At 41.0% G+C, this 18,927-nt stretch overlaps 1 protein-coding gene across 2 annotated transcripts; it reads left to right on the top strand.

Moving 5' to 3' along the window:
- Positions 1-348: 348 nt before the first annotated feature.
- On the top strand, positions 349-18,634 carry crema (cAMP responsive element modulator a). Of its 2 annotated transcripts, XM_034208476.1 has the most exons (8): positions 349-410; positions 2,137-2,259; positions 2,609-2,740; positions 6,115-6,203; positions 6,317-6,459; positions 9,003-9,155; positions 15,323-15,482; positions 17,074-18,634. In XM_034208476.1, exons 2-8 carry the CDS (start codon positions 2,158-2,160, stop codon positions 17,216-17,218), a joined length of 924 nt encoding a protein of 307 aa, XP_034064367.1. In that variant the 5' UTR covers positions 349-410; positions 2,137-2,157; the 3' UTR covers positions 17,219-18,634. The 2 variants fall into 2 exon arrangements, with proteins under 2 accessions (XP_034064367.1, XP_034064368.1); XM_034208477.1 differs by lacking the exons at positions 349-410; positions 2,137-2,259; positions 2,609-2,740; ... (1 more) ...; positions 6,317-6,459; positions 9,003-9,155 and adding an exon at positions 12,997-13,405 and having other exon boundaries at positions 17,074-17,353.
- The last annotated feature ends 293 nt before the right edge of the window (positions 18,635-18,927 follow it).

Below are 18,927 nucleotides of genomic sequence, written 5' to 3'. Positions count from 1 at the left end.
CAAAAATATCCTTCGTTTTACTGATAATCATCCATTTTGCAGTCTAACTTTATATAGGTAGGCTACTCATAACTCTGTAAACAATCATGTTAGGTCCAAAACCGAGTACAAAATCTTCGTTAAATCAATTTATTTCAATATATTCCAATACACTGAAAAACGATGTGCTACTTTGCTGTAAAATCATTTCTGTTGACAATTAAAAATACAAGGAAGACAATTATTTCGCTTGTTGTTAACGAAGTGCATAACGAACGTGGAAGTAGGCGGGAGTGATTAATCTTGAGGCACCTCGCCACTCTTTGACGATAAAGTGAGCCGTTGGTCGACATTTTGAGCACAGCATCATCAGCGCTGACGTGAGCAGGGCTGTCATTACTGTAGTGACGAGTCAAACTACGTATTATTCGGTAAGTCACTGCAAAGCTGTCACAATTTCTCTCACCGCCTCTCGAGAAGATTCTATGTGCAAACACGTCTAAGAGGCCACACTTTGCATTAAAACTGTACTTTAACAACATGAATCAGCGAGTCAACACGGAGTTAAAAACATTTTCTCAGGCTGTTTCCTTTCTGTTCAAGTTTACAGAGACGCGTCAAGTTAGAGAAAAAGAAGATGGAGACCGGAAGTTGCCTTTTCAAAATAAAAATATTTATCAACGAATTTTGTTCCAAATTCGTTTTAGATATAACTTTGGTTGTGTCTAAATAGTGTCAATAAAATTATATACAGTGTCACATTATATGCTAAAACCGTAAAAAAAGAAGTGGAAACTTTAAAAACGTTTACTACTCAACTACATTTATTTTACAGATGTATTATTTTTTGACACAAAATAAAAGGGAAAACCTTTCAAATATACGAATATTTGTCATTGATTCAACCATCCAACATTATATTTAGGTAACTTTACCATGAGTTACCACAGATTTTGCTTTATTTTTTACTTTATAAGGCATACTTTATGAATCCCCTGACTTTCCTCTATTGGAGATAAATAAAGAATGCCTTCTTCTTGTTCTTGTTCTAATTTGTAATCTCTTTGATTACATATTTGCATTATCATATTTCGCTCTCTTAGTTCCGGATAGTAGACAACATTATTTTGAGAAAGCGTTAGAACAAACCTTTATCAAGCCCTGTGGTTCAAAATAAGGGCCCCACATGTGTTCATTTTGGAAATAGTTGGACTACGACCTCCTGGTTTTTGTGAAGTTGGTGTTGACATCGGTCTTTGTGACCTATACCATTAAAACTAAGTCAGTATATAAACTATGTGTACATTCAAACACGTAAAACCATTTGATCCCTTCTCCCTCTCATCACTCGAGTGTGTAACGTTATTTTAGTCTGCCAGCCCCTCCGGGTGCCTGCCACACAAAATGAGCATGAGGAATGGATTTGTCACACACTGAATAGACAATCGGTGCCAACAGAGATCTTCATTCAGATTTATTTGACTCACAAGCAAACCCTGGAGTCTATTGGACTGAATTGAAAGTGTCCTCATTGTGTTCAGCTATTCTGACAACATAGTTCATGGAAAGATCTCAATTAACATATATTATTATTGTGTTTTTTAATAATGTTTTAGAATCAGACTCTGGGAAATGACCACATTTTTTTTACTTTAAATTCCACTGAACTTTGGTTCTTGACTTGTTGGAAACACAATTGAAACCTTACATGCAATATCAATGAAACAGACGAACTGATGAAATAACTACTTTGAGGTGGCTCAGAAAACAAAGACTAGAAAACCATTTATATGCAATATAAACACTTGTTTGTAATTGTACAGTGCTTTAATCACTTTATGTAAATAATACATTTGTTTCATAAATGTCCCCAAACGTATTTTGTATGTCCCTATACTTTAATATGCTATTTATATCACTCAGTTTACTTAATTTGCTGCTACACATTTTTGTTGCCATGGTTATGTACATATTTGTCTTTATTTGTTTTATTTGATACCAATGTCTGCTTTTATATTGCTATTGCTTGCCTTTTTTTACCTGCTATGCCACTTTTGCTGTAACACTATATATGTCCCTGCTGTAGGACTAATACAGAAATTCTGATTCTGGGTTGATCTCTGAAAAGACAACATTAGGAATGTGTTTTTCTGTCAGTTTGTCTATAGGTGAGGGACTATGGACGCCTCAGTTTCTCCTCAGTTGGACGGCAGTTTGAAGGACTCCGATGGAGAGGAGAACCACAGTGACGACAGTTCCTCTTCTGCAGATCCTGCTCAGGTAGACAAAGTACATTTCATTTACAGAGAAGGGAGAAGGTCCTGCAGGGCGTCAGTGTCTTCTCACTTTATACATTTTCATCTATAGAGCACTTTTTAGGGTACTCAAAGACACTTTACATGCAAACATTTATTAAAAAAACAACATTAAAACAACACACTTGGATGTTCATGGAAAATGTGTGTAAAATAAGTTCAGCATATCATGTTTAGCTTATGATACAACATTACTATAATGTTTTGACTGAAGATGAAGTTCTGTACTTTTACACCACATAATGTTATTGCGGTAATATAGTTTTGACGTCTTTGTTTTTTTAAAGCGTGATGGTCTGGGTTTGTGCCTCCAGGTGTCGGTGGAAGGAGGGTCTCCAGGAGTGACGGTGGTCCAGCTGTGTGACGGTCAGATGCTTCAGGTCCACGGGGTGATCCAGGCCCCTCAGACCTCCGTCATACAGGCCCCACCCGTCCAGACCGTCCAGGTGAGAGCATCAGACGCATCGGCCATGATCTGGACCAGCTTCAAATTATTATATATTTTTTCATACTTTATTTTTAAGTTGTTGACACATTACAACAAAAACATAACAAACAATATATAGGTAATCAGAGGCAATACATTACATGAATATGTTCACAGCAATTAGTCCAGTACCATGGGGCACCGTCCTCCAAAACGGGCTCACAACAAATGAGTGTTGATTCCAGTCCAGCATAAGAGGCTAGTAGATATATGTACAAAACAATTGTATGGTGGTCATGCAAGCAAATCGCACACAGGAAATCAAGAATCAAGTCATCGAGGACATGTTCTGGATATTTCTCAAGTCTCAAGTATTTTATTTGAAAGGATTTGACAACAATCAAGATGAGTCTCAAGTCATTCACGCCAAATCTACTTTAATCTACATGGAACTGAACCCATTATACAGTATACATGTAATCTCCCTTCAAAGCCACCAGACTCCATTGACAAAAACTACACTTCAGCTCCCAGAACTAAAAACCTTTATTGAGTTCATTAACGTGGCTTTTGTCTTTTATGGCGCATTTCTACTACACGGCCTCGCTCGGCCTCGCTTGGTATGGCTAGGCCTCGTTAGGACTGGCTCACTTTATGGCGCATTTCCATTACAGTTTAGGAACTGGGGTAGTATCTATAGTAACGCAGTGTAGGCGGAGCCGTGACGTCATCTTCAATGAGAACCCCAGAAAAACAACACAGCCGTTAGCTGTTAGCACTCAAGCTCACAGCTCCTCATACCTGTTCAGAAACTAGACAAAAGTTAAACAAGTACAAACCACAGACTGTCTGTGGGCCGTTGTTGTGAGTGTGGACGGTCGGAGCATATACAATGTTAGCTTAGCCCAGTGATTCTCAAATGGGGGTACGCGGACCCCTAGGGGTACTGCAGGGGGTACGTGAGATTTAAAAAAAAAAGTTAATTAAAAAAATACCATGCATGATTACAAAAATAATCTTAGTACAAGAAGTTAAATAGAAAACACAATTTTATATAAAATATTCCTAGAACCACCAAGAGGGTCCTCATATAAACATGTCAAATTGGTGTATTGTATTTTATAGTTTTGCATAATATATCATTTTGTTCATTGGTTTGTTAAACAGATATTACTTCAGTTGAAAAAGTCCTTTTTTATTTTTTCATGCATAAAATGAAAATATCCTTAGTTTGTTGTAAAGGAGTGAATACATCACACACTGAGGGAACATCACTATATTGGAATTATTTGTATAGGCTTTTTCGATCAAACATTTTCGGGGTCGGTCAGGGGGTACTTGGCTGAGAAAATGTTTCAAAGGGGGTACATGACAGAAAAAAGTTTGAGAAGCACTGGCTTAGCCAAACTCCATTTAGACAACGCGCATTTTAAAAGGTTTTTCGCCAGCCTGTCTGTCTGCAGACTTGTCAAAGCACTAATTCATGGTTTTTACTAATCGGTATCAGTATGTTGTTACTTCGGCATCATTTTGAAACGTGTATTACAATTAAATCACGGTCAAATATGTTCATCTTGTTGTAGTTGTAGCCCCCTTGCCAGTGATTCTTTCTCTAGTTTAGCATGCTCAGCCCGACTCAGCCTGGTTGTTCCTGGCCCTAGAACCACAATTTTATGGGGCCAGAAATCTGTGAATTAGGACCCGCTAGCCGGTACTAGGCCAAGTGGAAACGCAACCAAAAACGGGTCCAGCACGGCTCAGCATGCTTAAAGCGAGCTCCGCGCTGCAGTGGAAACGCGCCATTAAAGGACTAGTTAGGACTTTGTTTCTTGAAATGAAGGGCATGCCAACCTCCATCCACAATGGGTTATACACGAACAATGGATAAGTACCTTATACGACCCCACTTTAAAACATCCAAACTATCCCTTTGAGTCTCAAGCCTGTCACATCATGTCTGAAGCTAAAGAACAAAGACATGGGAAGTCCTCATGTTAATGTCTTGAGTTTTATTTAAGAACAGTTGTCTACAAAAATGGAAGTTGTGATGTCAAAGTGAGTGTGATAGTGAATGAGTATTTACATACCAGTTATGCAGAGTATGTGTTAATAGGATTGTTGATGTGTATGAGGTTTAAGCTCCTCAGTCTAACCTTCAGGAGATGTTGCTTCTGGGCAGGAGAAACTGGGTAACACTGAACAAAAGTCACTATGAGATTGTTCTACTAAACAATGTGGAGGTGTTTCAGTATTTCCAGCACTTGAAAAAAATAGTTTTTGGATGCGAAATGATTTTTTTTTCCCTGTTGCGGGTATAGACAGGCAGACGCACTAAAACAATACTGCTCCACTTCTGCTTGTTTCACCTTTTTTTGCGAAAAGACAGGCGAAAAACAGTCCAATCGGGAAGAGTAGTGCAAGTGCGATTTCTGATCTGAAGTAGCGTAGAAATTGCGACAGCAAACCTAGTAGAAATGGGGTCAACACCTTACACTGTTCCTACACTGCCCCAAAATCTGTGACCATGTAGCAGCAGATTTTCTCACATGTGCATCTTGATTTGCAGAGCACAGGATACTCTGTCGTTTCATGAAAAGAGTATCTATGTAAATAGGTCACAAGGCAGATCAAAGCTGTGAACTAAGTGAAAATGCAGACGTCAACATCAAAGTGGTTTTGTTGACTGATTTCCAATTACTCTGTAGCTCATATCAGTGAGTTTCATCAATAACAAGTTCCATTTAACTGTGGTATTGGCTGATATTTCACAGTGATATTTAAATTGTCATAGAAATGAATACCCTGTGTCACTGACTCAGTAGTGTTAAACCAGTTTATTATTTGCTTTCAACATTTGGAGGCGGATTCCCAGGCAAAAAATAGTTGGAAACATGACACAATTAATCTCATTTTGCTTCTTTTATCAACTTCTGCTTTGCGATGGTAAACCTGACAACCATATGCTTAACTTCCACTCCCATAATTATCAATAAAAGCATGTATTTATCCTGGCATCCATCAGACTCCTCCTTTGTTTGGCACAGACATTGTCGTTTAGCAGGGCCAAAGCAGCCTTTGTGTTGATAACGCACAACAACTACGCACCAGTGTGAGTCATAAAAGCTTACTGATTCATGACAAGTAATCATTTCCAAATGCATGCTTGTTATTGTTCCAACAATACCCTTTGGGTCACTTTGACATGAGCTGCAAAGACTCTGTTGAGAATTGTTTCTTTGACGTCATTTCTTATGATAAATACATCCCAGTTTACTCACAAACGTCTGTGTGGGAAAGCAACACTTCAGTGATAGCATAAATCACCAGAGAGGTTGCCAAAATTCCTAAACTATATTGGACTACTTTTAAATTCTGCGTGTTTTTATGTTTCAGATTGCCAGTGTAGCAGAGCTGGAGCCCGACCAATCAGAAACAGACACTCAGAAGAGGCGGGTGCTTCTCTCCAGGCGTCCGTCTTATCGGTGAGAGACGTCAACATAATGATGAAAAAGCACAAAGTGTGTGAAGAGTTACGTCTTGATAATGTTGAACTGTCTCTGTGGACTCACTTCATTTGACCTCTCTTCTCTTGCAGAAAAATACTGAATGAGCTTTCATCGGATTCACCGGCCGTTGCTAAAATCGAAGAGGAGAAGATGGAGGAGGAGGAGGTGGTGGTCTCTGCTGCCGAAGCAACAGTGCCCACCTCCATCTACCAGACCAGCTCAGGACAGTATAGTCAGTACCAGTCAATCAAACTTCATTCATATAGCACTTTACAGAAAAGGCGCTTCACAACCAAGAACAAAAAACTACATAAAATCAATACTACTCCTCCCTTCCCAGATAATAATCCAAGTATCATATAATTTACAGATTGATAAAAACACTTAATGAGGCCGTATTATTATTTTTAGGGGTTTTCCTTTCCTGTAGTCTGTTAAATAGGTTTGTGTGCATGTAAATGGTCTGGAAAGGCTAAAATCCCTATGTTTCTCTCCCACACCCCCCCCCCCCCCTCCCTGGACTCCTTTGTTTACTGTCAGAACATACTGACATAATTAATAACATGGCTAGCGCTCCAACACATTGTACGTGATAGACTAAGGGGCGGGACATCTCTAAGCGGTTGATCAATCACAACAGAGCAGGCCAGCTAACCAATCAGAGCAGACTGGGCTCTGGTTTCAGACAGAGGGTGAAAAGAGGTGCTGCAGCACAGGCAGTATGAGAAAAATAAAGAGCTTTTTGAACATTAAAGCATGGAGACATGTCACAATAGCAATATTACAGGGTCCCCGTGACCCAGCATCAGGTCAGTGTCACCATGTAAATATTTAATTTCCTGTAAAAAGTAGCAAGGTAGACGAGGCCTTCGGCTAAATCGCAGGTTTTTAATCAGTTCACTAAATGGCTCCGAATACAAAAGTAATCAGCCTTGGTGCTGTTGCCATGGTGAACATGCATAACAACCACAAGCACAAATCCAAGCTCCAGCATATTCCAAAAGCCCTGTTGTGTTAATCAGGACAGAAAAATAATCCATTTTATTTGCTGCACTTGCCCTGAGCAGGAACACATTTTTAAGCCTGGAGACGAAATATGTCCTGCTTCAATTCTCCATCAGAGTTGTGATTTATTTCTCTCATAAAGTATATTACTGCTGGCTTATAAAATACTCTGGTAAAAGTAGAAGTACTGACTAAACTTCTTTACTCAAGTAAAAGTAAAGAAGTATGGGCTTCTAAATGTACTTAAGTAAAAAGTACCCATAACTAGCAGCTGTTTTAAAGAGTACCTGACCTCCCTTTATATTAATAGAACAACAATGTCATTGTTAGCTAATGAATGTTTCCATGCTGAACAACGGCAACATGACAACGTTTCCATTGGTCCCTCTTTAGAGAAGACCAGGGTTCCAAAAATCAGCTCCTATCGTCTATCCCTATCTCCTTTTCCTTGACCTCTGAGTGAAACGTCACGGGGTTAAGGGATAGTCGATAGGAGAATTCAAAAGGACGTAGGAGAAGAGACTGCGGTACTTTAGAGAATCCGAATGCACTTTCACTATCCGACGTGTTTATGATGCGCCAGCGGACGTCATGAATGTGCGTCTGCTGCTGTGGGGTAACCATGGAAACTACAGTTTTCTATACGGCGGACTACAACATGGATGTTTAATAAGAACGAGGGACTACTGTAAACTCATCTAGAGACTCTGCACCGTGCTCTGATGCTGTTGCTTTATGCTTTATGAACGGGGACAACAGAGAAACATATTCTTCAGGACCAAAGTTGGAATTTAAATAAAAAAGGAAAGTGAAACTTATGCTCGTCACCCTCTCCCTCCGGTCCACATTAATACAAATGATCCCAATACGTATGATTGTATGAACTATGAAAATATCTTAAAATCAATACAAATACTATTTATTATAAACGTTAGTCCTTAACATCTATCACTGTGTATATCACCATTCAAACATCTTTTAAAAGTTGAACAAACCCCACACAGCTCAGTAAAGACTGTGAGATGTTGACTTTATTTGATCATTTCGTGTCATAAATAAACGTTCATATTTCTCTTTTTGATTATAATACTGATGAACATTCAAAACAAAGCACTTTGGCAACTTACCACATAAGTTTTAAAATGCTTAATAAGCACCGTAACTTTCATGATATCATTTCTCGGTCATAATCGGTTGTTTTCGTGAACGACCGACTGTTGTGTGGCGGCAAATGATGCGGCCGCAAGGCATTGTGGGGCAGCACTTTCTCCTCTCCTTTCGTCAAGGGAGGTCCAGTGGTTCCTAAGCTAAAGGAGGTTATAAAGGAAGTTTGAAACCTCCTTTCCTATCATCTAGAATTCGAACAGCACTTATCACGGCTGCCACTGAGGGACGTCTGGGTAATTTCACTCCGTTAGGAAGGTTCCTAAGCTAAATGGACTATTCGACTTCAGCCCAGGAAATGATGGATACACGGATCGTGTTCAAATCAATAGGCACGCAATGACTCTAAATAATAATGATCACGCCACCAAACACACATTCAAACTAAAGGAACCAGCCTGTTTGGAAAATGTAATAAGTAGAAAGTACAGGTATTTGTGTTCAACATGTAAGAAGTAAAAGTAAAAAGTCGTCAGAAAAATAAGTAGTGGAGTAAAGTACTGATACCAGAAAGATGTACTTAAGGACAGTAACAAAGTATTTGTACTCCACTACTTCCCATCTCTGACTGCAGTTTAGTAATCACTGACCTCTGACCCCACACAGTTGCGATCTCTCAGGGGAGAGCCATCCAGTTGAACCCCGGAGTAGAGGCCCTTCAGGGGGGGGGGGCCCAGACCCTGACGGTGGGTAGCTCCTATCCAGCCGGAGACGCCCAACAGCAGATCTTCATCCAGGGAGGACAGATGCTCCTCCAAGGTAGGACTCAGATGATTTAAAATGTCATAGGTCATGAGCAGGACCTGCGAACTCACGCTTGCTATTTCTTGTCATTATAAACGTGATTTATTTCTGGTTGTTTTGTACAAAAAAAGCATTTGTTTAAAACAATGAATCCAATATCACGGATGCTGATGACGATGACCTAATATTTAATTTTTAAGAAAAATTCACGCTAGATGGGGTAGGACCGGTTTATTCCCTAGGGTCAAATTGGGAAGGGGTGAGATGGGAAAGGGGCGAAGTGGCAAGGGGGCGAATTGGGAAGGGGCGAGATGGGAATAATTTAGGGGCAAATTGGGAAGAGGTGAGATGGGAAAGGGGCGAAGTGGCAAGGGGGCGAATTGGGAAGGGGCGAGATGGGAATAATTTAGGGGCAAATTGGGAAGAGGTGAGATGGGAAAGGGGCGAAGTGGCAAGGGGGGGCGAATTGGGAATCATTTAGGGGCAAATTGGGAAGTGGTGAGATGGGAAAGGGGCGAAGTGGCAAGGGGGCGAATTGGAAAGGGGCGAGATGGGAATAATTTAGGGGCGAATTGGGAAGGGGCGAGATGGGAAAGGGGCGAAGTGGCAAGGGGGGCGAATTGGGAAGGGGCGAGATGGGAATAATTTAGGGGCGAATTGGGAAGAGGTGAGATGGGAAAGGGGCGAAGTGGCAAGGGGGCGAATTAGGAATAATTTAGGGGCGAATTGGGAAGGGGTGAGATGGGAAAGGGGAGAAGTGGCAAGGGGGTGAATTGGGAAGGCGCGAGATGGGAATAATTTAGGGGCAAATTGGGAAGGGGTGAGATGGGAAAGGGGCGAAGTGGCAAGGGGGCGAATTGGGAAGGGGCGAGATGGGAATAATTTAGGGGTGAATTGGGAAGAGGTGAGATGGGAAAGGGGCGAAGTGGCAAGGGGGCGAATTGGGAATCATTTAGGGGCGAATTGGGAAGGGGTGAGATGGGAAAGGGGCGAAGTGGCAAGGGGGCGAATTGGGAAGGGGCCAGATGGGAATCATTTAGGGGCGAATTGGGAAGGGGCGAGATGGGAAAGGGGCGAAGTGGCAAGGGGGCGAATTGGGAAGGGGCGAGATGGGAATAATTTAGGGGCAAATTGGGAAGGGGCGAGATGGGAATAATTTAGGGGCAAATTGGGAAGGAGCAAAACGGGAAGTGGCGAAATGGGAAGACAGACACCGGTAGGACCAGAAACATTGTTAAGCTTCTTCTTGCCCCTTTTGAACATGACAGAAACTATCTGAGAATTATTTTTTTGTATACCTTGAACGTTTTTTTTATTTTGCTTCTCTTTGTTATAATTATTTGTTCTAACATGTTCAATAAATTGACTAATAATAATATACACCTCAAGAACTGCATTGTGGAACATGGAAGGAACCTGATTACTTCCATGAGGAATAACATGTATCCCTGCGCTGACATGGGAAAGATAGAGGCCGAAATGAAAATCTGTGTGAATCCAATTGAACATGATAATCCTCAATTGAAACCATGGGATTAACACCAAGAGAAAAATGAGGGATTGTGTCAAACATGATGTACTGGCGACACTCACAACCATGGGGGCCAGCACATTAACAGCAAGGCAGAACACACTCTTTGTTCACTCTTTAATAATGTCCGTATGAGTAGGAATATTATTATGACACAGTATACTGGTTGACTTTATCCTAGCACCAACTATTTTCTAATAACAGGTGTTCTTAAGGTGTCTTCATTTGACAAGAAACTAGGCTTTGATAGGGTTTCTATCTGTCCCTTTTGTGGTTTGGTATGGTTTCTCTAACATTTAACCCCTGTTGTTGAGACTTTCTAGCTTTCATAGTGACATATCCTTGAACATGTATCTGGATAAGGATAAAACATTTACATTTACATAAACACAAAGACCTTGTCATCGTGGATATAATTTCAGCTCACTGAATACTGAAAAATAAAATACTGGAATTCAAGTAGATTGGAAATGACTTAAAAGATAAGTGTGCCGTATCGATAATAAAAGTCAGAAGTGAGCTGACACGTCTCTATTTCAGTATATTACATTTGACCCTAGCACTTATTCTACAACACTCAAAGAACAAATGCTTTGGTCTCTCCTATAGTATAGTATTTGAAATCCAAAAACCAGCATTAACAGGATTTGTGAATTATGGCACATTTCCACTGCAGCGGGGTAGCCCCGTTTACGCGTCCTCGCTCAGGCCTCGGGCTGCCTCGCTGGCCGTCCGAGGCCGTGGCGCATTTCCATTACAGTTTAGGACCTGGGGTAGCAACGCAGTGTAGGCGGGGCGATCAGCTTTTTTTTTCCTTCACATTTCGAGTTGTTCCGTCGAGCTCCCGCTGGATTTTATCATCCCCAATGAGATGTAGGAACGTCGTCACCTCCTCGGTCGACCACGGTGTGCTTTTCTTTGACGTTGCTATTTTTGTAGCTCCTCCGTTTACAAAAATGCTGTGTATAAAAATGCTGCAAGCTTGCTTCTAGATATATATGCGACGCTAGGGATGATCTTGCGCGCGATCTTGTGACGATTCTCTCTGACCAATCAGCAGTCGAGAGTGTTGACGTCACTAGTTCAGGCCTGGCCTGATAGAACCACGATTTTATGGGGCCGGAAAAAGAGGGGGAAAGTACCCGCTAGCCGGTGCTACGCTATATGGAAAGGCCACCAAAAACTGGCCTGGCCGCTTGAGGACGATTTAAGGACGCTTAAACGGGGCTACCCGCTGCAGTGGAAATGCGCCATTAGTGGTTTTGCTCTGCCAGCTTTCTAGAAATCTGTCTGGGTACCAAAGAAAGAAAGAAACTGAAGTGTTGACTTTAATGAAATGTATTATGTCAACAGATTTCACATAACTGTTTTAGGTCAGTTGAAAGCAATAATATCAAGTTTGAATAAAAAATATTAGGTTCAACTTGATATTATTGCTTTCAACTAACCTTATACAGTTATGTGAAATCTGTTGACATAATACATTTAATTAAAGTCAACGATTCCGTTTTTTTCAGTGTTTAGACCAGTGTAACTTTGTTTGGCTCCACTGTGATTTGCCACAAATCCTGTAAGAGTTCATCTGAGGTCTGGAGCTGAGGTAATATCAATAAAACTATTGGAGTTATCGGAAATATAAAGCGCATCACTTCCTGTGTGGCAGAGACTTTCCCAGCCAAACCCATCAGTCAACGCTGGTTTAAACAGAACATATATATTTTCTGTTTTTACGCACGTTTTGGAAACATTTTCATTTTGCTTACTGTGTCCCATTTTTACTACAACTATATCAACACAGTTTATACATAGAAAGAAGAAAAAAACTCCAATTAAGATACAAGAAAATGCAAAAAATCAACAACAAAAAACTAAGAAATATTGATGAAAAAAAAAAATATATAAAATAATAATAATTTTAAAAAATGAAAGGGGGGGGGGAAGGGGGAGAGTTGTGATACTGGGATGATTCAGAAGGTGTGGGGACATTTTGATCACTTCCTTTTATATAATATACAGTAATAGCAGAGCCTGAACGTTTAATAATAGAACAATTAATCAGTTTAAAGTCTTAATATATATGTTAGTTGTTCCAACTGATAGATTTCCCACACCTTCTCAGCCCATTAATTAAAAACATACTCTCTTCACACAGGCTTTATTAAATAACTGTTTTGCTGAAACCTTGTTTTTGTGGACATGTTGTGACGTCTTTAAAGTAATTATCTTTAATGTCTCTGTCGTCCCTCCTTAAGACTCAACAACAAAAAGTCCAATCACGGTGCTCAACAGTTTGCACGGCAGCCGCTTGGGACACAATATCCTCTTGTTTGTCGAGCGTCTCTCTAGTTGCGTCACTCAGTGCTAAAAATACTCCACTACCAACCCCCTCCTTTCCTCCCTCCTCCCTCTCTGCCCGGCGCACATTGTGTTTCGCCCGTCTGATCCACGAAGGGGAGGGGTGGGGGAGGAACTCTAATCCTGAGTGTTGTACTGACTTCAGCAGGCAGCGATGATGTCATTGTGATGTCAATGCCTGTAATTGTAATCGTGCAGCAAAGTTGACGAGCGACCGCGGTGGTACAGGCAGAGCTGAGAGGGGAAAGGCAGGAGAGGAGACCGAGAGGTTGTAGTTAAAGGTAGAATAGAAGAGTTTCTGTGCTGAGGTGTTCTGCTGCCGCTGGGCTGGATTATTGGAAACAAGAGATGGCTGTCACTGGGGATGAGACTGAGTCAGGTAAAGTTACTCTCATTCAGGTTTCTTGAAGTCACTTTTCTTGTAGATTGTTATGCAGGTTTCACAGCGATGTTTTTCTAGGGTTACAACCAGCAAACAAGCGGTGAAAAGAACATGTTGTTATGGTATTTGGATCGTTTTTCCCAGTGTAAGAGCAAAACCTTTCCACAACATTTGAAATGATGTTCAAACTTTTACTTAGTGCATTGTGAAATGTTGCACACCACAAGATTCTGTCCTTCCTATTTCACCACAGGACAAACACTATAGACAGTTTAGGGTTCTGTTTTCCTTGAAATGAAACTAAAAGCCGATCAAAAGAAAAAGCGTTTGGTGAGTTTGCTCAACTATGTTCCTGTCGGTGTGTTTCCCGCTGTTACACACACACACACACACACACACACACACACACACACACACACACACACACACACACACACACACACACACACACACACACACACACACACACACACACTCACTCACACATACATAGAGGCTGTTCTGTGAGACGGCTGTCAGGCAGAAAGGCTAGAGAGAGAGGGGGGGGGTGGGGGTTATGATAGTTGTCGGTTTGACGTCACTCCAGTTTCCTGGAACCGAGGCCAGGCAGGGAAGAGAGAATGCAAAACGGGCGAGTGAGACGCACACACTGACGTCAGCGCAAGTCACTCTGTTATCACAACGACAGAGAGAGAGAGAGAGAGACGTGCGAGTGTGCTTGTGTGTGTGTGTGAGTGAGTTTACACCTGCTGTGACTACTTCTTAGTGTGTGTGTGTGTGTGTGTGTGTGTGTGTGTGTGTGTGTGTGTGTGTGTGTGTGTGTGTGTGTGTGTGTGTGTGTGTGTGTGTGTGTGTGTGTGTGTGTGTGTGTGTGTGTGTGTGTGTGTGTGGAGAAGAGAGAGGGGGAGAAACTTCTCAGGAACAAAGTGAAGCAGAGAACTCGTCGAGGCACAGCAGGCAGAGCTGTTCACAGTTGAGTCATTTTTTTTGATGACTCAACTCAAAACAGCTCGTCAACCACATCCAGAAAGCAGCTTTTTTCAAGAGTCAGTAGCACTGTTTCTGACTTTCAACTACAGGTCAACAGCACACACACCAGCTGAGATGAATCCTTGATCATAAATGAGGTGATTCAAGAGCAGGATGTATTAGTGCACACAGGTACTGCTAAAAACCAACAGTGCTGTGTAGAGATGTGGACCTGAATAATACTGTACCTTAAAAGAGGAATTTTATTTTTTTGGAGCCAGCATCTTGTGGACATTAGAGGAACTGCAGTTTAAGGTCACGATTCAGTCAAAGGTTTCACTTCTTCATTGTCTTTTTATTTCTTCATTATTATTTCTTCACGCTTTTAATTGTAGCCTTGTAACAGGCTGGATAACGTACAAAATAATCACATTTTCTGTCAGTTCATTTGGCAATATTGTTTATGATAATAACCTCTGGCAAAGACACAAATGAAGACCATTCTTTCAACAAAAAAGGTCACGTCTTGAGAGCAAATACCTGGCGAAATGGGAAGGGGCAGAATGGGAAGGGGCAGAATGGGAAGGGGCAGAATGGGAAGGGGGTAAAATGGGAAGGGGCAGAATGGGAAGGGGCAGAATGGGAAGGGGCAGAATGGGAAGGGGAGAACACTTTGTTGTCACAGGAAATGAATCTGTTCAGGCAGGACGGTAAGAGCTCTTGGCTGAAGTTGCTTTCTAACAACCTCTGGTGAAAATAAATCATGTTAACTTTCATTCAAAGTTGAAAATGAATCCTGTGTTTAAAGAGATATTGAATAAAATTGAGACATTTGAGAAAAATAAAAGTTTGTGAATTCTATTTTTTATTATTCAACAGAAATAAGGGCAACAGAAAGTCACTGGACTGCAGGTTGTTAATGTTTTCATGCATCTTTCCCGACAGCTGCCACAGGAGACATCCCTGCCTATCAGCTGCGTTCACCAAACTCGGGCCTGGCTCACAGCATCATGATGGCTGCGTCACCCGACAACATGCAGAGCCCCCCCCCACCGCACACTGAAGCCATCACCCTCAAGAGGGAGGTCCGCCTGATGAAAAACAGGTAGGAGCTGCTGCTGATGAAGAGAAATGAGCTTCATTAAACTATTATTAAAAAATGCAGACACTGAGGCTTCATCACACGGAAGAGTATTTAGAGTGCTAATAGAGGATGATGTGCTTTTGTAGAATGATCCGGAAGGTTCAGAATCAGAATAACTTTATTAGTCCCACAGAGGGGAACGTTACATTGTTGCAGCAGAAAAGAGCCAAAGACAGCTTAATGTTAACTAAGAAGCATGCATAAAAAAGTAGTAAAGATAAAACAATTATAATAAAAAAGTTCCCTTAGCGAAAAGTCAATGGGATTGTTCCGCTGGATTGTGGAAAATTGCAAAAAATAAGATCCACAGGTATACGACCACGGGTCACATGACTTCACGCCACCTCCGATAAGCTAAAGGTGGCTAACGTTCGGCGTCTCATTTAGACACTTGTTAGCATCCGTAATTGTTAAGACACATAGAAGCCCAATTTTAGCCAGACACATCTTTAAGAAATAAACAAAGTACGAAAATCTCTAAATCAATCAATCAATGTTTATTTATATAGCCCAATATCACACATGTTACATTTGTCTCAGTGGTCTTCACAGTGTGTACAGAATATCAGTATGACAATACGACACCCTCTGTCCTTAGACCCTCTGTCCTTAGACCCTCTGTCCTTAGACCCTCTGTCCTTAGACCCTCACATCGTAAAAGGAAACACTTCCAGAGAAAACCCACAGTTTAAGGGAACATGGGAGAAACCTCAGGGAGAGCAACAGAGGAGGGATCCCTCTCCCAGGACGGGCAATAGATGCCGTGTGTAAATCGAAGAGATAATACATTTTACAGCATATAGACCAAATGTTTGGAAATGCATGTGTCTGTAATAAGAAGATGAATCCACGACGATATCAATAGCCATCAGGGAAGCAGTATGATGAGAGTCAGGCAGGACCACAGTGATAAAAGCTTTTGTTAACCATAGATCTCATTTCAGAGTATAATCAAAAACACATTCACAAAACCGTTGAGTTCAAGATTAAGTAACCGTTAGTTGTAAAAAAAAATCCTGCACCTCTCTATGGCTTTAAGAGTCTTACTTCCTGTCCTGCAGCCACTCTGTCAGAGGTTATTTCTCCAATTAGGGAATCTCATTTTGGGATAAAAGTGATTTCACTGGTCAATAGTGAAAGTGTCTCGACTGTGGTTTCCCAAAACAACAAGACAGAAATACTGCAAAAGGTCAAAGCTGCAGCAAACTGCTTTTATGGATGTGCAAATGTTTTATTGATCGTTCAGGATTGATAGAGGGAAATACTGACGCACATAAGGCAAGGCAAGTTTATTTATATAGCACCTTTCAACACAAGGCAATTCAAAGTGCTTTACGAAAGACATTCAGACAAAGGCATTTAAAATCAGTCATTAAAAAGAACAGATAATAAAATAAACATTAACATAAACACAAGGTTGTCTGGGAGAATACAGACATAACAGCAGGAGCAGCTGAACAATAGAAGTCCCTTGCATTCTGCATAGCTTGCATTGTTTCTGGGGACTAAATTGCATTTTCATCAAACATCTCTCCCCCTCTTTCCTCTCCAGGGAGGCAGCCAGAGAGTGCCGCAGGAAAAAAAAAGAGTATGTCAAATGTCTGGAAAACCGCGTGGCTGTGTTGGAAAACCAAAACAAGACCCTGATTGAAGAGCTGAAAGCACTGAAGGACATTTACTGCCACAAAGCAGAGTAGCGGTTTGTGGTCATGAGCTGAAGACAGTGGCGTTTACAAGCTGCGACAGCAAATAGAAAAAAAGACTGGAACTACTTTGACCGTCTCTGCTCACTCAGGCCTGGGTTACGCTGAAGTGTTTCGGGGGGTTTAAACAGCTGGAGCTGGCCGGTTTTCGCTCTTGTTCGTATCTTGTGAAGACTCAAGTGTCGTTGATGTTGCTTTTGTGCACCGGCCAATGAGAGCCAGCTGACGAAGAGGAACAGGAAGAGGAAACACGGGCGCTTCCTGAAAATGTACCGTTTCGAGTACAGAGATTAACGGAAAAACATTGGCGAGTCAGCCAGGTCGCTCTACCAGCAGTTCCTCTGAGGAGACGAGGTGCCACTATCAGCTGCAACTCATCCCTGTTTTCCTGATCCAATCTGCAGCATGTACGCTTCTGTTCGCAGCGATTCCACGCATTCCTTCACCCTAAAAAGCAAGAAATGTCTTCAAGTCATTTAAGTAACATCCTGGAGTTTTTGATTTGGTTTCAAAGAAAAAAAGAACATTTGCGATGAATATCCTTTTATTTTTAGCAGACGACACAGAATATAATATATTTTAAAGAAATAGAAAGGGGCATTATCTGAATCAAGTTATTTTAAAGTGAGTCGATTGTTTAAAAATGACAGAGCACAACTGCCCTTGAGTCAAAGCACAGAAAGTGTGGATATTATCAGAATGTATATTACGTTTATTTTAAGAATTTCAGTCCACAAGTTTATTGTATATTCTGCAAAGCATCCTCTCGCTTTACTGTCATGCAAGCTTCAGTCTTATTTTTCAAATTATGGATATCCATTGTGTTTTAAAACTGTATTTGATTATGGCTGGATATTGAAATGCTCTGTTTAAAGGGTAATGCCAATTTCTCTTCTATTTTTTTTTAATGTAAAGACATTTTATTTGAATGATAATATATCCTCTTCCTGTTTCTGGTGATTTTGAAAAGTGCTTGCTTTCTCTGTTTCTGTAGTTGTTGAGTTTGTTCCAATAAATATATTTTATTGAAGGAAAAAAAACACCTCCTAATGTAACAGACGATCTCTCACGACTGCCAAAGCTCTTTTAGTAAAAGACAAGTCTTTAACTGCGGTTTGTCTCGGTGACAACACAGTGATTCATCCTGTGGTCGTCTTGTTGTGTAACAACCAGATGACCGGTATGTTTTGTATTCACAGATAAATAGCCATTTTGTGAAAGTCTACGAAAACACAGGTGATAATACAATTCAGGTCTTTTCTTGATATCAACTCGGTCAAGCTGATCTAGTTGTGGATTCTTGCTGTTTCAACCCTTTTACCAGTTGTTCTCCTCTCAGTTTACTTCCTTGTTTGAATTGTAAAACCAAAAATTATTTTTTTGTTTGTCAAATAAAGTATTAAAATGTGACATCACTGTGACTTATTGCTCACCCCACACTCAACACACTTTTTATTCATTCTACCGTGTTGTGTACTGTTTTTATTTTGTTCCATTCTAAATGCTTGTAGCACTTCGGGATCTGAACTCAGATATGAAGTGCGTTATAAATTAAACACATTATTATTATTATTACTCGTCTTAAAATTAAAGGTAGGGTCAGGGCCGTCCCTCCCTACAGGCCGATCATGCAGACTGCGTGGGGCCTCACCTTGGAGGGGGCCTCAACTGGGGCGGCATGGTTTCGCCGCTGCGAGGCTCCA

This window comes from Gymnodraco acuticeps, unplaced genomic scaffold, assembly GCF_902827175.1.
Source record: "Gymnodraco acuticeps unplaced genomic scaffold, fGymAcu1.1, whole genome shotgun sequence".
NCBI lineage: Eukaryota > Metazoa > Chordata > Actinopteri > Perciformes > Bathydraconidae > Gymnodraco > Gymnodraco acuticeps.
The sequence above is the reverse complement of the archived record's forward strand: the minus strand, read 5'-3'. Positions and strand labels throughout refer to the sequence as shown.